The 27,832-nt window shown below is 47.3% G+C and overlaps 1 protein-coding gene across 2 annotated transcripts; it reads left to right on the top strand.

Annotated features, from left to right (window-relative positions):
* Positions 1–358: 358 nt before the first annotated feature.
* On the top strand, positions 359–27,468 carry TMEM255A (transmembrane protein 255A). Of its 2 annotated transcripts, none has more exons than XM_065643573.1 (9): positions 359–515; positions 4,629–4,771; positions 8,965–9,027; positions 13,630–13,719; positions 15,581–15,643; positions 16,690–16,778; positions 19,500–19,659; positions 20,968–21,111; positions 24,561–27,468. In XM_065643573.1, exons 1-9 carry the CDS (start codon positions 458–460, stop codon positions 24,717–24,719), a joined length of 969 nt encoding a protein of 322 aa, XP_065499645.1. In that variant the 5' UTR covers positions 359–457; the 3' UTR covers positions 24,720–27,468. The 2 variants fall into 2 exon arrangements, with proteins under 2 accessions (XP_065499645.1, XP_065499644.1); XM_065643572.1 differs by having other exon boundaries at positions 19,497–19,659.
* The last annotated feature ends 364 nt before the right edge of the window (positions 27,469–27,832 follow it).

Below are 27,832 nucleotides of genomic sequence, written 5' to 3'. Positions count from 1 at the left end.
TGGAGAAGGACAGAATGGCCGGAGGTGGGGTGGGAGTTCCTGGGATGCGAAGGCGCTGGGGACCGATCGGGAGAGGGCGGGGGAGACTTAACACCAGCGAGGTGCTGAGCCCCTCCGAGTGCGGGGTGTCCCGTGCCGAGAACCTCCCTCCTTTCCCCAAAAAAGGCCCTTCTGGAGCAAATTCACCCCTCTGGTTTCCAGCAGAACGGCACCAGCTGCGGACGCGGGCCCAGACCGCCCGACGCCGGGCGCTGAGCGCTGATCTCGGGGGGACCGGCACGACCCAGGGCCCTCCCCGGCGAGCCCCGCCGGCAGCGCGGACCCGCCCCCGGGCGGTGCTGCGCGCTGCGCCCCGGCCCCGCCGCTCCCGGCCCAGCGCGCAGGCGCCGCGGAGCCGCTGCCCGGGCTCTGTGCGCCGCCGGGGCCCGGCGGGCTGCGGCGGGAGCGGGGCGGCAGCATGCGGCAGTCCCTGACTCAGCAGCGCCCGGGCGGCGTTGCTCTGCCCGACTCCGTGGGTAAGTGCCGGGGGTAAGGGAGGCCCCGCCGGCCCGGGAGGATGCGGGTCGGGGGCGCCCGGCCATTTTGGGCGCTGGGTCCCCGGGGCCGGACCGGACCCCCGCGGCGGGCAGGGGCTGCAGCGACCGAGACCCCGCCGCCTCCCCCGGCTCCTCTCCGCTGTTCAGGCGCGGTGTCAGCTGCAGGGGCACGGTCCGTTTGGCGCCCCCCGGGGCTGCGCCGCCCCGGTGCGGGGCTGCGGCAGAGCCCCCCGCGGGTCGCCGCTGCCGGACGGACGCAGCCCCGGGGCGCGCAGCATCCTCTGAGCCGGCTGCGCCCGCTCCCCGCGCAGCGCGCCCGCAGCTCGCCAAGGGGGTCAGAGGAGCCCGCGCTCCGCTCCGCACCGGCGGCCGCTGCCGCTTTCCCCACCCGTGCAGCCATCCGAGCGGGAGGGGAGCACCCGGCGGGGCCCGCGGCCGGAGCCCGTTCGGGTCTCAGCTCAAACACGAACGCGTTTTGAACAGAGAATTGGAACAGAAGGAGAGGGGCTGGGAAGGAGGACGGCTCGGTGCCATTTGCCCCCGGTTCTTCTGGGGTAAAAGTTAAAGCTGGCTTCCCTGGACTGCTTTGCGCTTATTCTTTGCTTGTGCTGGTTTTGGTTTGGTTTGGTTTTTTCCCCCCAAAGAACAAGATGGAGAAGTGGGTGCTGTTTCTGTGGCTTCCCATCTCTTCTGATAATCAGGAAAATATTAAGTAAATCAGGGGCAGTAGAAAGATATATATTGTTGCAAACTTTTAAAGTAATCTAGAAAAACCTGCTGCAACCTTTTTTTTAGAGTGGGCTTATATATGACAACTGTAATAACAGGATGTTTCTGAGGCATGAAATAAAAATGATCTTTCTGAAGCCTGTACGCATCGAGTGCCATTTTAGTAAAAGAAATAGCCAGACTATAGATAGCATTAATTTCTTTACATCTTCCTCACAGAATTAAGCACAGTGTTTCAAACCACCTTGTATATTCACATTGAGGTAAGCACTGCAAGTTTTGAGGTGTCTAATTTGGATAAATCACAGAGGAAAGGCCATTACTGTATCTTAAAAGCAGAGACAGCGAAGCTGTCATAGCTCGACTTCTGTGCGTAAAGCTGTACCAAGCTCAGTAGCAAAGGGGAAAGCGATCTAATGGAGAATACTTTCAGCAAAAATTGATGTTGAGAAAGATGATTTTGCCAGGGCAGCCCTTCAGCAGCTATCAGTGGAGATACTGAGTATGTGTCCATGTAGGCTGAAGCAGCTGTAGACATCCTTACAAAAGTACAAAACCACTTTCTTAAGGTACACATATCAAAATGTGTTTGCAGAGAAAGATAAAAATGGAATTAGCGTCCCAGTACAGAGCTGAAATGAACGTAATCACATTATCTCTTCAGTTTCGCATCTCTCTCCAATATCAATTTAAAGGATTATGGTTGGTTTTGTTAGGGCCTGGAATAAAAGCATTTGGGTTTTGTTTGGTTTGGGGCTTTTTTTTATTTTTGAAGGAGTATTAAAAAGCTTTCAGAAATTTTCCAGTTGGAAACGTTTTGTATCACTTATGTATCACAGGCTGGTATGTGCTATTTGTGCTGGAAAACAATGTAGAAATGTAAGAGTGGAAAACATGGTGGTTCTGAAACAAGTTCAGAATCCATAAACGCTTTTCAAGCTGCTGCTTTTAGTGCATTTTCCTGCAGAAGTGCTGTTACAAAATACTCTGTTTTTTGAGGAAAACAGCACGTTTTGCAGGTTTTTTCATTGCAGCTTTTTGCAGCATCTCTGATGGAAGTGCAGGAATACCAGTTTGTGTGTGTAAACACCGTGCTTGTGTCCCGACGATGCTCACGCAGACGTGCTCTGCGGGGTGGTTTTGCGTGGTACGAACATCTGCATGCCCACACAGTCCAACTGTAAAGAGTTTAAGCTGTGTAAGGAACATATGGCTGGTTTTATTTATCTTCTGCTCATTTGCCAGCCAAACTGTAGCAGTAATCATAAGTTGGGTAACCTACCATGTGTATAAGCAAGACAGGTTCATTCTTTCTCTCCTTTCAGAACTAAGCTATGTAAGAAGTAGCAATTTTTTTCTCCAGTTTCTGAAGTTTTGTTCAGTTAAACCTTTGGACCCATTACTTCAGAATTTTAAGATGTTTATGTGACACCAGCATTTAAATGATTGCATTGTAGCTGGAGTGTGGCACAAGCTGTAGTATTGAGGAGGCAACACAAACAGAACGGCCTAATGTCTTGATGCATTTTGAATGCTTTAGAAGTCTAGATTTTGTATTATTAACTTATTTGGCAGATTTAAGAGAATAAAAAGATTAACCCCAAATGCGACCTGCAGCAAACAGTTGGGTACCTTTATCTCCATTCTGTAAAGAAATGTGCTCTGGGACATGAGCAGGTTTGCAGGTGTAGATCTTTCCTTCCAGAGCCACTGGGTAGTCAAAAAGGATGTTGCTTTTGCCTTTCATCTCCTTGTGTTGGGCTGTTGAGGTTTTAAGCTCCAAGTTTAGGACTCGTCTGTGGTTTCAAGCTCATCTGGTTGGCGTGGGTGAAGTGGTCCATGCCCATGGCAGCCGTGCCAGCCCAGAGCAGGGACTGGCATGGAGAGGGAACATTCCTGCCAGCAGCACGGGTGGGTCAGGTTGGAGCGGGTGTGCAGGAGTAGCGGGGAGCTGCTGCACTTTTCCCTGGGGAGAGATGTCCCTGTGGAGGAAGAGAGATAATTCGTACTAGTGTGTGTCCATATGGCTGTATCGGTGTAGCCACTAGGGTGAAAAGATCTCTAGCTGTGCTGCAGATATGCGCAGAAAGGGCCTGTGGGCACCTGGGGTGTACATCTTCAAGACAGAAAGCTGCTCAGCAAGGCCTGGTGTGCTCCTCTTTCTGGAGAATTTGGACAAGGAAGAGGTGCTTGGCATGGCCAAGTCTTTCTTCCCAGCCTTTCTGCAGGTGTTTTATCTCATCATGTACAGGCTGTCAGGGAGCCCTCGAACACCTCAGATGGGAGTCCCCAATGTGGTTTGCTTTAGAGAATATGTTCAGCGATGGTGGAAGCAGCTCCTTGCTCTTGGGACACATCCCTGCCCTTCTCTGAAGCACCCTGAGAAGTGCTGGTAGCGTGAGCATCACTTGGGAGCCTCTGGGGGTGGGAAATACCTTTGCCTGCTCCTGGGGTGCATTGGAGGCCCCCAGGCCGTGGGGATGGGATTCAGGGTGGCCCCAGCAGCTCACAGGGAACGCAGCAGGGCACCACTATGTCCCATTCTCCCACCAGCCACTCTGGCAGGTGCTGGGTTATGTCTACATTATGTATGAAATATAATCAAAAGGATTGTTCCACAGTGATGGAGAGATGGCAGAGCACACGCCTAAAGATGTTGCTGAGTATAACATCGCAGCCAGCCTTCCTCTTGGCTGATAGAATCACTATTTTATATTTATGCTCATTTGGGAGATCTATAAATATATAAAAGAAAAAAAAAAAGCCAAACCATAATCAGGCAGCTGTAGATGAGTTTTACTAATCCACAAATTCATTATTCAAGCATCTAAAAATACCTGGTCCTTGCTGAAAGCAGAGGATGATGCTACAGGAGGAGAAGTGGCTGTTACTGGTGATGTCTCATTTACATGGAAAATTGTGGATGCTTTATGATATGATTACAGCCAAGATTTCCCCCCTCAAAACAAGTGGCGTACGGTGTGGTTATTTAGCTTGATGTAAGTAGACAGATCAGAAAATAGATAAATGCCTAATGGTAATATTTCTCATTAGCTCAATTGCCCCAGGCCAGAGGGGCTGGGAGGCTCCGGTGTATCCAAATGAGCTTTGCAGAGTTACAGTTCTTAGGGCTCTCTTCATCTACGTTAGAGCAATGATAAGTAAATGTGAATTCAGATGCCCCAGTAATGCTTGATAAAGCATGTTAGTGAAGGTGAAAAGTGACAGCCAAACCCAAAAATATTCTTGGATTAGAAGAAAGAAATTCACCACAATGTGGTTGGTGGTGGGAGGAGAAATTTGCGGTACTGTGACTGTGCCCAGATGGAATCAGCAAACTCTGTTGTATATGTGTGTTTTTAGGGTCGTTCAATAGAAGAAAAAGAAATTCCCTCTACGTAACTGTGACTCTCCTCATTGTGTCAGTATTAATTCTAACGGTGGGCCTAGCTGCTACAACAAGAACCCAAAATGTGACTGTTGGAGGTTATTACCCAGGGGTTATTGTAAGTATAGAACTCCTAGGTAGGTCTAGAAAACTTATTGCCTACAAAGTCCCTTGTAATGCTGCAAATGTTATAAAGGGTGATCTTGTCTTGAATATTATGCTCAGCTACTTCATTGCCATTTGATTTATTTGTTTTATTATTATTTTGCACCTGCTGCTCATTCCCATGCAAAAATCCCATCCAAGTGGCAGCTTGCTCTGAGCTTAGGTAATAACGTGCTATTGAGCCAACAAAGACAGATAAATAGGTCTTATGTCAGTCAAAGCAACTTTAGGGCTTCTTTGTTTGCATGCATCACATTTTAACCCCAGGCAGAAATAAGGCAAAGAAGGACCATAGGTGCCAAGAACAGTTGAGAAATCAGGACTTGAAATGCTGTTCACATGAACTCGTGGTCATAAAGTTGACTTGCAGAAGTGTTTAATGATTTGGAGTCCCTGAATGAGGAGCAGCATGTTATCAATAGCTGTGGCAGTTTGCCAGGGGAGCACGCACATCCAAGCAGCTAGCGCATCCCTTTCTTCTTTTTTGTTATCAACAGATGAAAATGGGAAAGGACAATCTCATAGCTTCAAATGGCTTAATTTAGAGAAGACTCCTGGTGCTCAGCCATCTTGCCAGTAGATGTATAACCTCCTGCAGAAGGATAAGGGGCAAGTACATCATGCCTCTCCCAGCATGAGCGGAGGTCTCATACAAGCTGGAAAGCAGGTCCTGGGCTTTTCCTGTGTGTGTCTAAGACATGCTCAACAAGAAGGACTGAGCTGCAGACAGGTTAGGTGTTTTATTAATAGCAGGTAATTGCAGCCCCCTGTCTAGCTGGTTAACAGCTGTGCATTGCATTTAGGTTTGGAGCCTTAAAGCTGGTCCAGATAACTAGGTGGAGGCTTGCTCTTGCCTTATTGTGGTTTGATTTATTTGCAACACACTGTTGATCTCAGGGAGGTTTATACTTCTCTGTGGACAAGCTATTCTATGGCTGAAGAACGCCCCTTTACAGCCATTATTGTGGAACATTGTTACAGGCTGTGTTGGGCCTCTTTGGTTCAGGGTTGATTTTCTGGCTTGTCCCAGTAATTCCTGCATTTAGACCTGATCTTTTTCAAAAAGAAATATAGAGGGAAGGTGTTGAGGAAGGTGGCAGGCTGGCTTCAAACTCTCCGCACTTAGCCTATGCTTTGTTAGCCTGAGTTGAACCTCGTGCTTCAGAGCAAGTCTTGCAGACCGATGCAGATGGGTAGAGTCTGTTGCTCATGTCCCCTTAACATCTCCCATGCTATTTAGGCTCTGAGAGCATCAGCATCACTTACGCTTTTGTAAGGTGCAGTCTACTAAAGGAATTAATGAATCCCTGGACTTGGGAAGGACATCGAGTTGCTTTATTCGGAGGCACCCTGACAGTTCGTGTTTGTCACCAAATTCCCCCTCTCAGTTTGTTCATTAATCTGCTGTGTGGAAATACGTGATGACCCCGTCTGTCTCTCTGCACAGGAAGACATTTCAGTGCGCTGCTTCGTGCTTTAGCAGGTGCTTAAAATAGCTGATGTTTTGTAACAAGCTGGGATTTCTCCCTTTACTGTGGGAAAAGGCCTTGCTGTGGTGCATGAGTACTGGGTGAGTTGTCCCTGAGCAGGTGGCTTCCACAGCCTCAAAGCAGCAACTCCTTGCGGGTCTCGTCGTCCAGAACTTCATGCAAATGTTAGGCCTACATGCCTCTCATCAGGGGTTTCTGTGCCCCACCATTAGTTGTACCCTGAGTACCCTGCATTGGTGAGGAAAAGATAGAGCCAGAAGTTTCTTCGTGTGCTGGGTGGCTTCTCTGTGTGGACAGACTCCACGGATTGCATCCTCTCACGGGATGTCAGATGTCTTATCAGTGCCATGTCTAATGCACCGTTCTTTCTTCCTTTAACTTGTGTGCCTTGGGCAAACACCTCTTGTGCAGGTGGAAACATGCAAAGAAGCGGCTGTCCGATGCGGCGGATTATGTTCCCAGGCTTCTGGCTCCCGAGGAAGGGCAGAACCACGCACTGGAAACCTTCCACACATCAGTGGGATTTTGTTTAGTTGGCGTTTTTGGAGGGGTTTGGTTTTGTTTGGGGTTTTTTTTGTGCGTGTTTTTGTTTATTTTTTTTTTTCCACAAACAGTGCAGTTCCTCATTGACCCAACTGGAGGAGCTGAAACAGACAGCGCAGTGCCATGTCCTGTAGCCAGGCTGCCTTCACCCTCCTCCTGGGACTTTACTCTGGAAAAACACATTCATTTTCTGTCTTGTCCTCGTTTCAGACAGAAATCCCAGGGGATCGTATCCACCAGCAAATAAGTGATGCAATTAATACAGATTACCAAGATCTCTTTGTCCCATTCGTAGGAGAATGAGTGTTTTTTCCATTAATGCAATGAGAATTCACATTGATTAATGAGAATCTGCTGATTTATTTGGTCTTCACCTATTCGATGTACAGACTTGCTCTAATTTCTTCTTTTCATTTGAATTATCTTAAGTATTTCACGTTTTGGTTTGAGGCTGCTCTGAAACACCACATGGATGTTTCTCTTAAACATGTTGAATCAAGCTCAAAGGGCACAAAACATTTTTCTTGAGCATTTGCCTTAGGTGTGTCTTGCCACGCAAGTCCCTTGCTGCTAAACATCACCAGACTGAAAGTAATGCCTGGATCTCCCAGGTTTTGTTCTTGGAATTGAACTGTAAAACTCCTGTTACTTGGGGAAGGCAGGAGTTGTTGGTTGCCCAGGCTGAGCAAAATAATAAGCGCAGAAGCACCGGTAGGTGAGTTTGGGGCAGTTCAGCAGTGCCGCTGGCCCTCTGCCCTGCCTGCTGCCCTGGTGTTAAGCAGCACCTGGCTTTGTTGCTGGGCTTCCCACCCGGGTGGTTTGTCCCTGATGTGGGGACAGGGATCTCTGAGAGCTCAGGGTGCAAGGCGGGCGGCTGGGAAGCAGCAGCCTGGTCGGCTGCTCCACTTCAGTCCCTGCCCTTTGAGCCGGCAGCCCTGGCTGCCAGCGGCACTGTGCCAAACGTTACTGGGCTTAGGCAGAGCAGGGGAGGATTTAAGCCCAACTCTTCATCGCGTATGTGTCTGTTAATCTCTGCACATGCCTCTGCTTCTTACTATTGGATTTATTAAACCTTTGTTTTCTATTCCTGGATCTTAAAATATCAACTCCAGGTTAGTTGACTCATTCTTGAATCACTGCAGCTTGTCTCATGCCTTATTCTGCTTCCTGAGGCGTTCGCCAGGTCTTCACCACCCCCTTGTCTATTGACTGGATTTGTACCTGCTGATGACCAGTCCAACCGTAGGACTTTTCCAACATTTCTCATTTTGCTGACCCATAGAAGTGGAGCTGGATATGCTCAAAGACCTTTCTTGGTGTGACACAGAAGTACTTCTGCATGTCCCCCCACAGTCCGTGGTCCCTGGCTGAAGTCCCTGTTTCTGGCCTGGCTGAGGTGTGCTTTGTCCTAGAAACTTCTATTTAGTGCAGCTAAATAGCTTAAGGCTATAGAAAAAGGAGGTGGGAAATCGCACTCCCGGCTGACTTCATTGAGCTGAAATAGGAACAGTGTTGTCAGTTATGGCAGCAAGAAAAGACGCTTTTGCTGGAGCAAAAGGCACAAGCTCTTCTGGTAGAAGACCCTGGTTGGTGCATCCTCATCCCTGGAAATGAGGGAGGAGTAGAAGGCGGCATGAAACTGCTAAATCTTCCTGAGTATAATGCTCCCTTGTTTCATAGTTCAGATCAAGAAACTCTCTGAAAACATAGGTGATTGCTCACACCCTTAGTGAGGTTACAAGGGCCTGGTCCTGCAGACGCCAGTGGTGTGGTCCTGCTAGGTTTGTGTCTGGAGGCTCCCGAGCATTCGTAGGGTTGTTCCGAGACAGCAATGCATATCCTTATCCACCAGCCATTTCTCAGCATCACCGGGGAGGGGATGGAATTCAGAATTCATCCTTTTGGTTTCTACACACGCTTGTAGTGTCATATGAGGGATACGCTTTATAGTTCCTGCTAGTGAGAGACTCCACCGATTCCTTGCTGAAGGAAGAGTGCTCGCACAGCTGCAGTATGTTCTTTTGCTGCTTCTGGATTTAATTGTGTTCTGCCTGTATGTGAAGTATGCTGGATATTGTCCTGACCTAAATGCTAACAGTATGTTGTCTTTCAGCTTGGTTTTGGGTCGTTTCTTGGAATAATTGGATCAAACTTGATAGAAAACAAAAGGCAAATGGTAAGTTCATTATAAAAAACTGTTTTTTAAAATGACAGTAACTAAAATTTTGTATGTAAAGAGTCTTATTGGTTTTCTTAGCTCTTCCAGGGTAGTGTTGCATACCTCTTGAGAACTAGAGATGGTTTCTGGCAGGCCAGGAGAACAAGGCTGTTAACCCTGATATTTTTAAATTAGAATTTAAAAAATGCCCAAGGAAGCAGGAAGTGACTATACACAGTCTCATTGAACTCAGTGGGATTTTTTCCAAGGGCTCGAAATGAAGTATTTGGACTTCTCAGGATGCTCAGTGCTTCACAGACTCATGCCCAGCACTTTTTCTGTTGGGCTGTCACAGTACCTAATACCTAATACCTAATACAGTAAATAACATAAACATAACACATTTATTTTAAATCTTTTAAAATAAATTCCTAGAGGCTCGAGGATCTTTAAAAATTGCTTTTGGCCACTTTCTATTCTAAGTAAAGGATAGAGAAGATCAAGCAGGTGGTGTAGCTGGCAACCTGGAGACTGGAGGTGAAAGCCTTTGCAGGGCCCAGCAGAAAGGTTGCATGGGACTGAGTGGGGATCCCGCTGGCCCCGCAGCCCGTCCCGCTGGCCCCGTGCTGCCGCCTGCTTTTGCAGGGATGGAGCTGCCTCTGCAAAAGGGCTCAGGGATCAGATTAGCCGGGTGCACTGCTGACCTAGGCTAAGGCAGATTCACCAAGCTGCAGAGGGAGTCAGGAGAAATTCCTGCCTGTCCTAATCCAGAGGCTGGGCTGCCTTGCCCTTTGCTTTGCAGATAGCATGGTCCCTGCAGAGCAGGGGGGAGATGGTGAGGCAGACCCCGTAGGAGAGGAAAACTGCCTTTTCCCCAGTTAGGGTGCAGGGGAGCTGTTTTTCCCAGTGGATATTTTTTGTTATTTTGGGGGGTTTTTGTTATTTTCACCCTGGCTCTGCAAGAGCAACATGTTCTGTTCTTTTTGTCCTAGCAGGGTTTCCAAGCCTCTTGCTCATCATATATTAGCAGGGTTTCCAAGCCTCTTGCTCATCATATATTAGTAGCATGTCAGGGTCTGATTGAGCAATGACCATGTTACGCCAGTCCTGCGTTCTTCACAGGAGCGCCCATGAGTGGCAATGTGGCTCTGACTTGTTTGTTTGTTCTGAAGAGCCCTGGGTAGCCTGTGTTTTGTCCTTTCCATCTATCATTTTGTGCCCTAAAAAGCATGCGTGACCCAGCTTTGCAGGGCTTGCGTCACTGCTGCCTCGGCTGGCAGGTAGCGTGTCTCTGCTCTGACCGCAGAGAGGACATGCAGTAGCTGTCACTTCTTGTTCCTGTGCTTTGGTCGCGTCTCCTCCTTGCCCAGGAGTATTTTACAGTGGCAGCTTTGTCCATTACATGTTTCCGTAATACCGCTGGCAGTGCAGGATTTTTTTTTTTTTCCCCCTATCTTTTGTGAACTTCACCAGTGCCCTAGTTTGCCAAAAGGCAGTCTTGCTGTTGCTTGTTTCTCAGTTGCTCCTCCCTGATGGCAGGAAGAACTAAAAGCAACTTCTGCTGCCGTGTTCTTGTGCGTGTTTCTGCCCGTAAGCTGGGTGCAGAGTGCGAGGAGTCGAGCAAGCCAGCCTGGCTCCGCTCTTCTCTCCAGCCTGCCGACAGGAATAAACCTCTCTCGTTTTTCCCACCCGAGCGTGTTGGCTTTCACGCCGTACGTCTGCACTTCCCACTTGTCAAAGTAAGGGAGAGCTTTCGTGTCCCCGGGGAGGGACAGCACTGTCTGCCAGCAGCTCTGACTTACACCCAAGCTGCCTGCACAGCGGTTTTCGGCATTTTATGTGGCTTTGTGACAGTCATCCATGCCATGGAAAAGTAATAACCAACAGCTTCACAGCCCATGCGTTGCTGGACTGTGGCCAAAAGGAGCCTCAGCCCGGAGCGCTCCCGCTTCACGGTTCCTGCTCTTCCCAAATCCCGTTTGTCTTTTCTCATCCGAACGCTGCTCGGTGTGGCCGACTTCATCAGGAGATAGATGAGCAACGACTGATCGCTCATATCATATATCATATCATATATCACACGGCTCTTGAGAGCGACTTCTGCTTGCTACAGCAACAGGATTGTCAAACCCAAATCAAAACCTTGTGTTAACTCATGAGATTAGTTAGAAAACCGTGGGATTCTTAAAATGAATTTGTATGTTTTGATTTGTCATTTGATTTTTTTTTTTTTTTTATTATAAATTCTCAGTGTGTGGTTTTCAGGCTTTTCTTTTGCCAGCTGAGGGGAAACTGCGTAAATAAAGTGAGTAAATCCATTTCTAACACCAGATCCTTATATCCTAGTAGGGCTGTTAAGAAAGTATCGTCATTAGCCCTGTATTGTTTTAAATAACCATATTAGCAGCTCCTACCTGCCAGCAGGGACAACTGACAAATAACCCAATTGTGTGTGTTTATTGTTTGGCTCACTTCTTATCTCCAAGGGTCATACTATTTAGGGAGAATATCCTTTTCCAAGTTGGTATGAAACCAAGGAGAGCACAGAGAGAAACTAAACTTGCTACAAAATAACCTAAGCCATAAAGCCCATTTCTCCCAGTGAGAGAGCAAGAAGCTGTGCTTTCTGCCCTTGCGTGGCTTCCCTGGTTGTGGCCGTGAAACACCGCGACTGCTGTAACGAGCAGTGCAAATTGTAATCCCGATGTGGAGATGGCGTGAGTCTGACGGGGAGGAAATCCTGGCCTTACAGCTGACAGAAACAGGGTCCCAGCATAGGACCTGATCCTGGAAAACCTGTCACCTGCTGCCATCTGCAAGTACTTCATGGCACAGCGTCTAATATTCCAGGAACAGCTTGTGACTCGTGACCGTGACCTGTTTGCATTGTCCTTGGGTTCATTTCACAGTCTGCTCTATCTACTGCTGCAGTTTTTATTTGCAGTGGGGCAGTGTATATCTTGCATACTTGCCTCATCTCAAAAGCCATTTTGTTTTCTTTCATTTTGAAGCTATCTGAAGCAACTGTACAGGGACCATTTCCACTGTCCCAAGTAAGCCCTCCTGCATCATTGCTCAAGCCAACCTGGTCTGCACATGGATGTTGCTGGAGGAAGGTCTGTTTTCAGGGATGGAAATTCAAGTAAAAACAGTGTGATTAACCTAAAAATCCTGAGATACTTTAAAAATACATATAGGATCCTTCTGGCTTGTGTTTGTCAAGGGGTTTGACTTGTCTTTCTGAGAACTGGATCCTCATGCAGTGGCAGGAACCAAGGTATTAGAGCAAACTTAGGACCTGGAGCTTTAAAATAAACATCCCAGTGCCAGGAGACGCAAGATATCTGTCAGTGCTGGCCAAGCTAACTGTTATTTCTCTCTTTGTGCTATTAGTGGTTTTTACTATTGCTCAAAGCTCCTGATGATCAGAGTCACCTTTGTACTTGCGGAAAAGCAGTTTTTAAAAGCTGCCAGTGACCCACACTTGAAGGGCTGTGATCGCTGGACTGGAAAACCACCAGGGGAAAACCCACTAAAGCTTTCAGTTCTTTAAGTGGAAATACTGCTCTTCCCCAAGCTACGTCTTTGTGAACCTGTCAGTTTTAACGCCACGCTTGCCCCCGCTCCATGGCCCTGTCGATATCCCCGATGTGCTTTGGCGAGGCGGATTGGGATCGGTATTGGGAGCTCCGTGTGTGATGAGCTGGTCTGGAGCCTGCTGGCAGCGGCTGAGCCGCTGCTCGGGAGCCAGGAGGGGTTGCGTCGGCACTCGTGCACCGTCCCGCCCAGGCTGCGCACTAGCACTCCGGCAGTTGTGTGCAAAGTGGTGCAGCGGGAGTAGAGACTTTGTTCCTCATACCTGGTTTGGGGTTTGAGTATTGCTGGATTACCTTCTGAATGCTTTCACCTGAATTTTAAGAATGGGCAGGATGGGTCCAGTGGACGAGAATGAGACATGCCTGACTTCCCTCCTTGAGCTGAAGCTGGGGATGTCCCTCCTTGCAGCTCTCCAAGCCAGAGGGAGTCCCCGTGGGCTGTGTTTGCACCGAGGAGCCCAGCCAGGCTGCTGTGAGGGTGCACGACACCAACGGCGTAGGCTGCTCACCCGTCTGCTGATCCCATGGCTTTGTGCTTACGCCTAAATGAAAGCGTTGTTTCCTGAAGGCACAGTCCACCCGAGGCTGGCATACAGTCTCCTGTGTCCTTACAGCCTGGGAAGTGCTCACAGGAGCAGCTCCCCACAGCGCTCCGGGATAGGGAGAGAAGAAATCCCCTCCGTTCTCTCCAGGGAAGAGTTAAGGACAGCAGCAGCCAGAAGAGGAGGTAGGAGGTGTATCCTCAGCCTAAGTTTAGCGCTTTGGAGTCATGGAAAAACTCGCATTACAATATCAAGTCCCCAGAGAACTGGTCTGGCACAACGCTGGTACTTCTGCTGCCTTGCAGGAGCAGACGCGCATCCCTTTGCCTTCAATGAGACCAGTCTGTGCAGCCTGGGCAAACATTTGGGTCATTGATTGCTTGAGGGCTTATTGACCGTGGTTTACGTATCCTCGCGGAGAGGGCACGGAACGCTTGGTTGTGGAGAGGCAGATGATACTTTGCTTTGTTTTCCTTTCTCAGCTGGTTGCATCGATCGTCTTCATCAGCTTTGGCGTCATTGCTGCGTTCTGCTGTGCCATAGTAGACGGTGTCTTTGCTGCCAGACACATAGTAAGTGCTTCCAGGAAGACACGGGTCCTGCAATGCTTGTGCTCTAGGAAAGCAAGTGATGGTGTCCATAATCCCGTATCAGGCCACACTAAACCCCGTGAATGTATGTCAATGTGCTGAATGCTGGTTTAAATCATAAACTTTAGAAAAGTCTGTCAGTTTTGAAAAAATATTTTGAAAGTAGCAGCAAGATCTTAAAACTTCACTTTAGTTTTTTTGTGTATACTTTATGTGTTTACTGAGTCTCAAAATTATAAGGTGTAACGTGAATTACAGCAATTGCCGAGGGACAATATACGAGCAGAACGTCTATCATATTTTAAATATTAGCAGAGGTAGTTCTTAATGCTGATTGAACTGCTGGATGTTGCAGTAGAATTAAGCAATTTGATACAAAGCTCATTAAAGTGTTCCGGTATAAACAGGAAGTACTTGCAGTAGGTTCTCAGTTTCCATTTGATGACTTAAAAAAATATGAGCTACTGCTATTGCTAGTGCAGCGGGACATGCAAAAGTTTCAGTTGTTAGTACAGAAAAGAAAACCCACAATTCCATTTCAACTTTATAATCAAAATTTATAACTGCAAACAGATTTTTGTCCTTCAACTCTACAGTCTGATACCGTTCTTTGAAATTTTTGGCAAAATAGGATTAAAAAGACAGATTTGGGGTTTATTTGTGATCAGAATGGAAAGGAATTTCAGAAGGTCAGAATTACCCGTGAAGTGGAAATGCGCTCTGTCAGCCGACTCATTATTCTCCTTGTAAAGCCGGCTCCCCTTTCCTGCCCCTGGGCGTTCTAGTGGTAGAAAGACGGCTGGACAGCAGGATGTGCTGACCGAGCAAAGGGCAGCCCCACTCAGCTGGGTGATAGCTCTCCCTCTGTCTGGATGCAACCAGCAAGTCTTGGCCGTCTCTGACCCCCGCCTTGCGAGGGCATGTGGAGCTTTGGCTTTGATAAAAAGGTGAAACTCCTTCAACTCCACCTGGACCTGAGCCCTGCAGACTCGCTCTGGGATTTTGAAGTGCTGACCTCAGGGGCTGGGTGATGGCATGAGCTGGCAGCTCCTCCGGGCTGGCCGCGGGGATGTCTGCGCGCCTGAGACAGGCAGAGCTGAGCGGCTGGGGTGACAAGGGCTCTGGTTTCTGTCTCTTGATGAGCAGACGTGCTTTTGGCCTCGTTTCACCCCGTAACCGTCCGAGAATGTCACTGTCTAGCTGCAGGCGTGCTCCTGCCATGCTAGCACATAGCGTTCCTGCCATCGTCTGCCGCTGCCCCGCCACCCCAAGATTTGGATGGGACACCCAGAGAGCGAGTCTGGCTGTTCCTGGGAAAGGTTCGCCGATGTGGATGTGCATCCAGCACTGCCTTCCCTGAGGTTGTGCCCTGGGGACCAGGCTGCCTCGAAGGGAGATGTTAGTGCAGGTTGTTTGCAGGACGGTGAGCTTTCCCACAAGAGACTTAAGAGCACAGAAAGACAAATTTGCCAAAAATTTAATGACAAATTGTTATGATTCAGCATGAAGAACCGTGGGAAACACGTCAAGCAGCCCCGGGATGTGTCTGGGGGGATGAGGAATGCATCATTCGGTTCAGAGTAGCTACCCTCACCCAAATGAGCCCGGCTTAAGAGCCTGCTCCTCCCATGGTAGCTGCAACAAATGCCCATGGCCAAGGACCAGGGTTAAACATCACCTGGGGCTCAGGGGGGCTGGGACGGGTTGGGGTGTTGCTGAACAGCCCCTGTACGGAGATGCTGATGTGAGAGCAGGTCTCTCTAAAGCCTGACCCCTTCCCTCAGACCAGCTGTCTGGTTTTAATTTTGCTGCAGTACTAAGCCTGGTGCTTTCTCGTCGGCAGGACCTGAGGCCGCTGTACGCGGGGCGATGTCAGTACTACTCCAAGAGTACGACCCCACCAGAGGTGAGAGCGCGTTCGGCTGTGCTGTCTCTGTGAAAGGGCTGGCTTTGTGGTGCAGGTGGAGGAACCTGCGGGCAGGCTGCACTGGGCTGTCCTGGAGGTCCATGGAGGGTGGGAGCTGGGGCGGGAACAGGGTGCTGGGAGGACTCGGGGAGCCAATTTCTCCATGCTTGGTACTGCCACATTGGTAAAGAAGCGAGTGGAGAGGAAAGGATGTGGGATAGGGCAATACACCAGTTTCTCTAGATCTTCAGCTGTGCATTTGTTACAGGGGCAGGGTGGTGGGTTAAGAGTTCAGACAGCAGTAATTCCCGTGGATACGGGCGACATACAACAGCCTCGGCACCTCTGCTGTCTATTGATTTCTCCAAAGAGAAGCCTGTTGGGGATGGAGGTTCCTGGCACATACCGGTGGTGTGTGTGGACGGACATCTTTGGCTGCCTTTGCTGTCCACTGAGAGTTTCTCTCAGATTTCCTCACAAGTTCCCAAGTAGTTCTGAATAATAACTATGTTCAAATTAAAATGCCTGCTTGAGGTGCAAAGTAAATACTACCCAGTGGCATCAGTGGGGTCCATTCACTTTTCAGCCCAAAGACCACGCGTATGAGCTTGAGTGTTACTACCCATAGACAGACAATTAACGGCTCTAGTCAGTTATTCACAGGTGTGGGAATCTTGCTCTCAGTTTGTCTCATCCTATTGACAGCTCTTTGCTCTGAGTTGCTGTGTGGTGAGGAGTGTTAGTTCAGCAAGGTTGTGGTTGCTTGTAAGAGTTGCACAACCCCCTTCCTATGCAGGCACGTGCTTATCTGTGACTTCCCCACAGTGAAAGGAAACACTGGTCTGGTCTGGTCTGGTCTAGTGCGTCTTTATTCCAGTATAACTGTGTGCTTTGTAGGAGCTGTGCTGCAAGATAAGGAAAACCTTCCTGGGGCTAATCCGGAGATCAGTGCACAATCTGCATGTAGTGCAGGCCAAATAGTAGCAGAAACTGTTTGGTGATTATGTCCTTATGCGCTTTATGTATTTTTTTCTGTATTCACACAGGCAATCTGTCACCCGCAGCGCCGTGCACCCTGCACACCAAAAATAAAAACCAACACCTGCTTCTGCTGTGACCTGTACAACTGTGGAAAGTGAGTAAGCTAAAAATACCATTCCCGGCCATGGGAAGGGCGAGCAGTGGTCGTGCTGGTTTGCAGGGCTCTGAAGGGCCAGGATAGGGCAGGAGCAGGGTATTGGTTAATGACAACTGTTGTGGGAAGGGATCTTAAGCTGTGGTTGTTAGCCACAGGGACTCCCAGAAATAAGGTAACCAAGTAAAGGGGTGTGTGAAATGCACTAAAGCCATCCCAGCTACGGGTGAGCGTGCTCTGGGCCAACTCGGCTGGAAAAATGAAGACGGCGGGAGTCGCCATTACCTCCGTGCTTGGTGTCTTCCCCAGTTTTTTCCCCTACGGAGTGTCCCTTGTCCTAACACCTTCCTTCTCTGTTAGCACCACTTGTTTGCTGGGTTTTATTTTGTTTTAGAAGATGAAAGGTGCAAAAACTGGGACACTGATCTTCCTCACCTTGTCACTGTTTCATTCCCCGCCCTGCTAACAGGGAGGAGAGTTCGCAGGCTGGTGCCACCTGCCTGTTCATAAATCAATGTCCTCTCTGCCCAGTGAGTATCTTCGGTGGTCACAAGAGGTTGGAAGGTGTACCAGCACTGTGCAAAGATGAGTCAGAAGGGCAGTTGCCTATCCAGAGCCACTATGTGGTGATCACACCATCATTAGATCTGGCTACTGCGCCTCAGCCAGCTTAATTTACAGCACGCACTGCTTAAATCATTTGGAGTCTGATGTGTGTCAGCAAGCGATTAATAAATTGGGTTTTTTTTAGTGCTGGCTCTTGCTTAGGGCTGTTTCAGGCTTAGCATTTATCATGGTACTTAGTTGGGCCGGCCCTCACTTAAATCATTTACTGTGGTGAGGAAGATCAAAAGCTGCTGTTGGGAGAAGGTGGTGCCGTGTGTTGGGAAGGGTGATCTCTGTAGGACTTGGTTTCTGTGGAAGCCACTGCAGAGGGTTGAAGCTCACACTTTCCTTTGACGGTTTACAGAATGCAATCCCTTTTTACTAACTGAAAAGAGCAATATACAAAGAAGTGATTTGAATAGAAAAACTTTAACTTCTCTGTATTTTCTTTTTATTTTTTTTTTTCCCCCAGTCAGCTTAGTTCAAGGTCCTGCCTCTGGCCCATTTTCCCCTCTCTGATGTAAGATACCAGTTGTTACCATCTCAGTCTTGCTTAGTGCCACACAAGTGCTGTGCACTGAGCAGGTGCTGGTTCTTATGAGATCTCAGTAAGGAAGGCATGGACACTCGAGCCTGGTTAGCTCGTGTATTATGTAAAGGATGGAAATTATGGAAAAAAGTGACAGCAATCTTGCATCCCCCCGATGCTGGGAACCCCAGCTATGGCAGCATCGGATGAGCCTCTTCCTGTTGATAAGTACATGCTGTACTTAAGTGTACAATGCTGAATGTTCTCCGTGGTACACCAAGGCTTGCTGAGAGCTCTGCACTCACACATCTCCATAGGAACAAGCTCTTGCTTGTTTAGTACACACAGGCTGTATTGTTGAAGGCGGTCCTGGTGTGTGCTCAGGTTATACAGGGGTCGTGCAGGCTGACACACAGGTTTGTGCAGCCTGTGGTCACACTCTGCCTCAGTTCTCCTTGAAATCCCTGTCTCCTTGTTGCAATGTCTTCTGCAGTGGCCTGCTGCAAGAAGACATGGAAAAAAGGAAAAGAAGGTGGTGAAACTGAGTAAAGAGGAAAGGAGGGTGGCTGTTGTGAAAGGGGACAGGTCGTGCAGGCCTTGCAGAGTCTGCCGGGGAGCTGAGTCTGGTTCTCCTGACTCTTGACCTTAAATATGAGCCTGTTCTTCCCCTTTTCCTCAAAACCCTGGTGCAGTTTGAGTCTAACCCCACGTATGAGCTGGGAGTTAAGTCGTTCATAAGCCCTTAGTATTGTTTGTCCCGGATAAATATGTTTTCTTCAGGGGAATTTGCTGTAACCCGCTGCATCTGGTAAGCCATGCCGAAGGCCGTCCTGGTCCCCAAGCATCAATCACAGAGAGGTCGTTACTGAAGAACCCTGCCTGTGAGACTCCAACCCACATGTTGTAGAAGCCACTCTTCCCTTTCTAAAATGATGACCTAAGTGGATTCGACACAGTTTTCTCTGTCTCTTTTCTGCATGTGGAAAAGCTTAAAAATGTGAGCAGATAAACCTCTCCCTGCCAGGTGCCGGGGGTCCTGCCGGCCCTGGCCATTGCAGAGCTGCAAAGCACAGGCGGCTGGAGCGGGGTGGCCGAGCTGGACGTGTTTGTGGCCAAGCCCTGCGGTGCCCGGGGGCCAGCTGTGCCGTCCCGTGCCGTCCCACGCCGGAGCTGCCAGCGCTGCCGTGGGACTCGGCTGCCGCTCCCTGGGGCACCGACTGATTTCCCTGGGTAGTGCCAAGACCAGTTTGTCCTTGGGAAGCCTCCAGGACCTCTGTGGAGATTGCAGATGGTAGAAATAAGAGGCGGGTTGAGACTCGAGGTGAGGTGGGCATCCGCAGGGCTTGCAGGACTTGTTTGTTTCACAACAGATCAAGCCGTCTCCTGCCGTTGTCATATGGGGAGATCTCGGATGCCACAAGCGTGGGATCTAGCAGGCTTTATCCGCACTCCCTCGGGAGTTATAATGGGTGCAGGTTATCATTAAATTGCAGAATGCATTTCACTGCCCTGCAGAAGTGCTTAAGTTTTATGACGTGTGGTGCATTTTTTATCTTTTTTTATTTTTTTTCTCTCTAATCTAGCAGAGTAGAGATTTCTGGAGGCTACTATGAATACATTGATGTCAGCAGCTGCCAGGACATTATCCACCTTTACCACTTGCTTTGGTCAGCAACGATTCTGAACATAGTGGGGCTGTTCCTAGGGATCATTACAGCAGCGATACTTGGAGGCTTTAAAGACATGGTAAGATGGTTCCAGTTTCTCTGTGCATTAAACTAAATGAGTCAAGCAAATTGCCTTTAAAAAAATAATGAAAACAGTTATTGGTATTTCAATGCAAATGATCTGTGCATCACTGTGATTGGGCTGGAAAGAAGGGCATGGAATAACTGTAAGGAGAACGTGGAAATGGTTTGCTTTTCTGATCTGGTGTCACCACCTGAACACGATTAGAGAAGGTGAACAGAATTGGGAGATTGTATTTGCAAAAGGAACCCTCTGTGAGGTGTTGGTAATACCAGGATGAATAAAAATAAGCTTTTTCTTAAAAACTGATCTTCCTTTTCATAGCATTGACCTTTCATAAGGGCATGTGTGGTGGTTGCTCATGAATTGTTGATTTGATAGCAGTAGTAGGGTTCTGAGCTTGACAGACTGTTTAAGCAGCCGCGTAAGGCTTCGTGATGCAGAATCTGAGAGGACGAACTGGGGACCAAAACCAGGTGAAAGACTGCAAACTTCAGATAATGAAAAAAATGCTCTTCTGACAATGTGAGCTTTGAAATACCCTTACTTAATCAGGCTGCTGACTACCTTCCATGCAGTTTTGTTCTGCAGAGGACTAATCAATGGAGAGAACTGAACATTCAACAGATAAATTTTGGGTCTGTTTTGGTCTCTTGTGACTCATTCACAATAATACAAAATGAGACACCCAGAAAAGCGCATTTGTTGTCCTGGCAATACATTTTTCTTACAGACAAGTCTCAGGCCCGGCACTAAGGGTGCCTTATTTCAGAATTCTGAACTTTCCTACGTGCTTTTCAGACTCATCAAGATATTCCCCAGCAAAACAGGAGACACATTCCCAGCTGTGCATTGTGGCCTTCTGAGATGTGATCTACACCAGGCAGCCTGTAAACCTCTGCAAAAAAAGGTGTATGGAAGTGTCTGTGAGCAGCAGTACAAAAAGAGTTGAAATATGCTGATCTCAAAATGCACTGAGTAAGAGTATAATAAAAATTAACGGATTCCTTCTCCTACTTGCGAAGCTGCAATCTGAACAGCTGCTTTGTTGGAGCAGTGGCGTGCATCGCCTATTGCCAGCTTGTTCTGTGGGATCTGAGAGGAAACAATAGGTGGCTGAGGAATGAAATGACCTTGAGACTTACCTGCTGCCTGAGAGGGAACCGGATTGCCAGTTGCTAATTTGACAAGAGTTGAGCTCTAAAGACGCACAGTGCTCCGTTAAATCATTTCTGCTTTCATTCAGCTGTCAGCGTTCTGTGACTTGGTTAGCAGCCTGAGATTCTCTTCTTTTTGTTTTAACAGACTCCATCCCTCCCTACGCTGAACTGTACGGTTGAAAATGCACACCCTTCGGTGTCCTACTACTCAAGGCCACAAGTGACATCTTACAACACTTACTACCACAGCACTCCTCACCTGCCTCCCTACTCCGCATATGACTTTCAGGTAGGGACAATTACAGGATGTTTTCTTGTTTAGCAGCAAGGTTAAATCCAGCCGGTCTGCAGGATTCAGTAAGCCTGTCGTCCCGTCATTCACACAGTTTAATTTTCCTGTTCCTGCAGAGAATACCACATCTTTCCTCTTCGGCGCTGGTCCTTGGCAGTGCTCTCTCTTGCTATGGTAGTGTTTTCCTGAAAGCTGCCCTTGAAGAGAAGGCAACAGAACCTGCTGCCTGCTTCCCCTGTCGTTCACTGGTGGAGGCCACATTAAAAATAGGCATTGCCCCTGGCATGTGTGATGTGATAGTGCTAGTCTTTGTTAGGCCAACTGCTATGTCTGAGAGAAACAGACGAGCTTTTGGAAACGAGCTATTTGTGCTCCTGAAGACACATATTGACTGAAAAGCTATTCTGTTGTGGTTCTTTTGCACACTTCAGCTGGTCTAAGAACAGTTCCTGCAAATATCACCTCTGCTGTAGCACATCCTTTCCTCTTCTGAGTTGTGGAGCTGTGCTGTTGGAAACGGTGATTTTGTGTGAACCTTGCTGTCAACATCAGCTTTTGCTCATTGATCAGATGAGCACAGTTCCTCCTCAGCTCTTCTGTCAGGTGGATGTTACCACATATTAGCTTAACACATCATATATTTTCTTTGCAACCATCAAGGCTGGAGACTTTTTTTATTAACAAGAGCTTAAGGTGTTGGACATTACCTGAGAGGTGTGCCCTACGATAGCCACCATCTCCCTCATCAGAGCCATGCATTAGAGGTAACAGGAATCTAAACCTTTCTGGTTTTACTGCTAGTGCCACTAGACAACACTGTTGTCAGGCATTCCTAGAAATATTTGCACACCTACATCAGAATTTCTAGGACTTATTTATACAGATTTGTGACTCATTTTTGAGATGAACTCAACCTGGGACAGTCACTAGTGTTGTATAACTTTTTACAGTTGCAAAATACCAACCTCAGCACATACCAAACCAAGCTCTGCTGCAAAGTCCTCTTCTCAGCCACTCGGCTAGTACTACGCGCTGGTTTAACTCCAGGTTTGTCTGTGCAGCAGCCATGGCACCAGCAGAGAGCTCAGCATGGGTGGGTTTGCCCTGCTTTTCAGCTAGGAGTACTGCTGGGGCTCTGCTAGCACCTACATCTCAGCTGGATGGATTAAAGCCTCTCTGTCTCACTGCTGTGAGCACAGGTGTTGGCTTAGGAGCCGGCACAAAAGCTGGGCATAAATTGAGGAAATCTAAATTTAAAATAGCCAAATCTCTCTTTCAAATGCAATTCCAAGTCTGAGCCTTGCTTATCTTCCCGGGAACTTGAAGGCCTGCAGGAAAGCGTTAGCTGAGGCTTCTGGCTGTGGGGATTCTCTCTTGCCTGAGTCCTACTCTGACCCGAGCAGTGTCTGTGCCACCCTGACGCCTTCTCCCCTGCCATCCTACAGCACACTGAGCAAGCCCAGCCTCACCTCTGAAACCCCTTTCAAAGCCCACACTCCCTCCGGTGCAAGAATTGGCCAAGTCAGTGCATCCCACTCATCCCACGTCTTTCACAGAGGAAAAAAAACCACAAACAAAACAACAACAACAAAACAACCCAAAAACCAAACCCAAAACCACCGCAAAACCAAAAAAAACCACTGCAGAACTTCTAAGGAAGCCTGTGCCCCTGCCAAAGCCTGGCTTTCACATGCAACTCTAAAACGGCAGACCCAGCTCTCTGGTATTTGGAGGAGCGGAAGCTGATGGGTGTTGCAGTGGCCACCACTTGTGCCATGGCTGATGACACCCCACCCAGCTGAGGAAGGCAGCGACCTCTGAGCCACGCTTGGCTCTGACAAGAGGACGCAGGCAAGCAGTGGCCTTCTTTGCCTTTCACCCCCTGTCGAAAGTGGAATTAGTGCATCTTCCCAGCCGCCGGCGGCGTTACCAAAGCCAGGCTGCTGCCCGCAGCCGGTGCAGCCAGGCTCACCTGTGGCCGTGGCAGCTCCTTCTGGGGCTCAGGGCTGAGGCCGCCGGGCACAGGCGTTGGTAGCGGTGAAAACCCAGGGCTGCGTTGACTAACGGGTGCCAGGGCCATGGCAGTGCCCTTCCAAATGTCTTTGCAGTCCGGGGGCTCCCACCCGTTGGGCTTTGGGTGAACTGGGGTGTGATTATGAGGAAAGGCTGAGGGAGCTGAGTCTCTTTAGCTGGGAGAAGAGGAGACTGAGGGCTGACCTCATTCATGGGGATCAATATGGAAAGGGTGAGTGTCATGAGGATGGAGCCAGGCTCTTCTGGGTGACAACCAATGATAGGACAAGGGGCAATGGGTACAAACTGGAACACAGGAGGTTCCACTTAAATACGAGAAGAAACTTCTTCCCGGTGAGGGTGCCAGAGCCTGGCCCAGGCTGCCCAGGGAGGTTGTGGAGTCTCCTTCTCTGCAGACATTCCAACCCGCCTGGACACCTTCCTGTGTAACCTCATCTGGGGGTTCCTGCTCCGGCGGGGGGATTGCACTGGATGAGCTTTCGAGGTCCCTTCCAATCTGTGACGTTCTGTGATTCTGTGATGGAACAGCTGTTGTGTTCAAAATGGGAATGGTTTGTGTGGCTTTCTCTAAGGTCCTCAATGAGCTTTCGTGATCTATATATCCGCTTAATAAACCATCACAGGTTGGGATTTGCAGCCAGAGGGTGCAGAGGGGAGCACCATGCAGCTCTGCTCGCTCTGCACATGGCTTCTGCAGGGGACAGATGGACAACAGCAGCTCAGGGCACAGCGTGACTGTCGGGGACACAACCACAGTGTGTTAGTGGCCAGAGGGGCAAATGCAAGTGACTGTATTTCGTCACCTGTTTCTGGACAGAATGCAGCCTGTGCACAGGTCTCCAACAGCGCTGTGTGACTTGAAGCTTTGGACTTAAGGTATTTTTGATAATGAAGGTATTTTGGAGATCAGAAATTAATCTTCAGACATGCACAGATTTTGTTTCTCCACTTTTTCAAGCTTTTTACTTGCTGAAGGAATAAATTGCTTTGTTATTAATTTCTGGGGTTTTTTTTACTTGTGATGAAGAGAAAAGGTAGGGTAAAACAAAAATTATCTGCAGCCTGTTCATTGTTGCTACTGGCTGATGTATGAAACCCAAGACTTAAGAGAGACTCATCAGGTTTTGGTTGTCCAGCCTCTGTGAAATGCAACGGGTACACAGAAGTGATGAGATTTTTTTTTTTTTTTTAATGCCTTCTTCAGTTTTAGGTTTAAGGAGTCTCACTATGCAAAACTTTTCCTTACAGGCTGCGCTTACCTTGAATGCCAGAAGTTATTTGAATATTTATTTGTATGTACAAATGTTTTGCAGAAGTGGGCCTTGAAATGTTATTTTTGCACTGCTTGGCAATGCGATATCCTTTACATGAAGACGTGGTTACATTACAGCCTTCTTGCTGTCTCCCTGCAGCATTCCAGCGTGTTTCCAGCCTCCACTCCTTCTGGCCTCTCCGATGACCCCCAGTCAATGTCACCATCTCCCAGCTATATGTGGTCCTCTAATGCGCCACCTCGTTACTCGCCACCGTATTTTCCGCCTTTTGAAAAGCCACCACCTTATACACCATAAAGAATGCGGGAAAGAAGAAAAAATATTTGCCATTTAAATAATTGTGAACATTTTGTACTTATATTTTACTGTGGGAGGGAGCAGAAGGATAGATACAGACGATAATTGCAAATATGAATATTAGATTGGAGCGTTCTTTCTTGCGAGACTTATTGCAGAGGTTTATCAATGGAGTATGAAGGAGGAGACATACTACTGATGTTTTGCAGTGTTGGTGAGTAATGGGTCACCTAAATTCCAGCCTCCTTGTGTTACCGCAACGTTCATGTAGTCCTTGTTTTTTAATAAAGTGATACAACACAGGTGATAGATTCTGGTCTGCCTTACTCCATCTTGTGCCAAGCTGAAGTAAGGATAACGAAGATGGATAGCTGCCGGAGAGTACCAGTCTAAGGTGAGGGTGCTTGCAGACAGCTTGACTTGATGCCTGTTTTGTTTGGCCGTGGGGCTCCAGTTGCTGGGCCGTTTCTGGGGCCGCAGAACCTGGTTCACATCGCTTGCAGGTTACAGCCTACGCACTGGAAAAGTCTTGGGGGGAACCGCGACAGTGTCTCAAACTTTAACGCTAATGAAAAGAGATCACATCATAGGACATTTTCATGTGTGTCTAGCAAAACATTAGGAATATTGGTTTTTTGAGGGGAAAAGCTTTAATAGGAAAGCTGGTTTTATTTCAGGAGACTTCATAAGATAGAAGGTGAAATGCAGTTTTTTCTGAATTCTGTGTAAGTAATGCTGAAGTCAGACAGTCTGGGTGGTTGCACTGCCTAAATCTTCCTTGTATTCCTATGAAGAGCATCAGGAACTGTCCACAAGCCACTGAAACAGTGCAGTGAAAATTTTTTTTTTTCCCCTTCTGTTTGGTTGGGAATTTTTTTTTTTAAGCTTGTACTTTTAACTTTTTTAATGGACTGAACCAGCACCCTAAATATGCACTGTTTCGGTAGTTGTGTTACGGGCTGCACATAAGGAATATCCACTACTGGTTCTCCAAGGTGTAAGTCTCACATGGATAAAATTCAACACCCTGTAATATAGGATGAAACTGATAGGAATTTGCAATTATTGTTGTGACTTTCATTTAATCTTCAGCTGATGACTGTGCTGATTGATCTAGATTCCAACAGATTTTGCATGCATCCTGCAAAACAAAAGAAGGTCAGCTTTGCTATGGGACACACTGTCCTGTAAAGTGTGGTTCTACTCTGGAAGTGATTTCAGATGACAGCGTTCAGATTTGAGCTGCTCAGCCTGAGTGTTCTCAACTGCTTACTTCAGGGATAAAAATAAGGTATTGACATTTTACTCCTTCTTTCCTAAAAATTTGATTTCCTTTGCATCAGATTGTTGACCTTAATGCTCAGTTGTCTCCCTTTACTTTCAACTGATGCAGACAGAAAAGTACCTAAAAGCTAAATCTGGCTTTTGGGTACTGAAAATGGAATACATCCCAGGGAGGGGTGCGGGGGGAAATCCAGTTGTATTTTAAACTGTGGTGTCTCTCTATTTTTAATCTAAAAAATACCCAACAAACCTGTCAAAATGGAAAACAAACACTGAAGTCTCTGATCTCACTTTTCAAAGTACACCCACACTTTATAGTGCTGTTTTTAATCCTATGCATTTGCAAAGCCTTTGGGCCTGGCTACGTGTTAACCGTATCATTTCCACTGTCAGATACTAATCAGTACAGTAATAAGCTAAAGGATGACACTGTTTATCCAGAAGCAAGTGTAACTTTTCTCCAGTAACAAAGAAACATAAACAGCTGGAGAAATAAAAACAACTCATAGGATTTAAAGCAGTAGTGTATGCAAAACACGTCTGAGTGACATTTGATTTTACTATAGATTGTTGAAGTGCAGCTCCTATAAATTTGTGTGCTGGAAAGAAATTTATATACTAGGGCATCATCCATTTTACATTATGTTTTCCTGAATTAAATCTTGATAAAGAGATCATAAGCAATTTCAAAACAGACAGTACTTCTGATAAAACTCCCCACAAAACTAGAATCAGAAAGGGCACATTAATATCAGAAGATGTTTTATTGCTGCATCTTTGAAATAAAAACTGACGGTCCTGTCCCACTTCTGAGAAACATTTGTGCCTGTCAACTAAATAGGGCTAGAAGGACTAGGGAACACTACAGCACAGGACCAAGAAACTCATGAGGGGAACGTAACCTAGTGGCAGAGAAGCAATTAGGAAATGATTGTGTCATTAATTTTGAGTTGACAAATACTAAACTTAGGAATTATCCAAATTCTCATTTGTTTCTAAGGAATATTTAAGCAAAAATTACATTGCTGCTTTAAATTCACTATAAATGGACAAGTCCGTTTTCACATTTCAAAAATTACGGATGGGGTTTTCTCTTGAATTACCTGTTTCCCTCTGCTTGAGTAAAACTGAGCATTTAATGTAAATGCAACATTCTGCACTGTATTCATCATTTCTTATGAGAATGTCAAGATTGTGACCCATATGTACCCTTTTATTACTTTACCAAAGTCAAATAAAATTGTGTGACTTTTGTAAACATTTATAAATTGCATTTTATATTCTAGCAGCTTTCCTGTTTTACAAGCATCCTTAATGTTAGTTGAGGAATTCCAGTATAATAGCATCATGCATTAAAAAAACTATACACCAAAAAACCCCTGTATTTGCTCTATTGGAAACCAGTGTTTCTACCAGGATTAGCCAGCGACAGTTTTTTTTTAAAGTTCTGTTTTTAAAAGCCTCAGGTGCCCCCACGCTTCGTAATTCTGCAGTTCTACCTACGTAACGGTGCTGTGACTTCAATCACTGTGAAGTCATTACTGCTGATTTTTTGCTTAACAGAGGCAAATAATCCAGCCAGTGCCGTGTCACTGTCTCCTTTATTTACTTTCATGTTTACTGTATTTGGGCTTAATTCTGTCCTGATGATGTCAGCTGCTCTTCGATGTTAGCAGAAGTAGGTGGAAGCCCTATGCCAAGGAGATAAAGGCATCTAAACCATCATTTGATATGTTACTTACTTACTAAATTACATTCCTTACCTGTAATAAGAAGTGTAAAGTGACTGATTTTCTCTGTGTTAGCTACAGTTCACCAACAGTCCAGCT

The sequence above is a fragment of the Caloenas nicobarica genome, chromosome 12 (genome assembly GCF_036013445.1).
Source record: "Caloenas nicobarica isolate bCalNic1 chromosome 12, bCalNic1.hap1, whole genome shotgun sequence".
NCBI lineage: Eukaryota > Metazoa > Chordata > Aves > Columbiformes > Columbidae > Caloenas > Caloenas nicobarica.
Note: the sequence above shows the minus strand (reverse complement) of the source record. Positions and strands in the feature narration are given on the sequence as shown.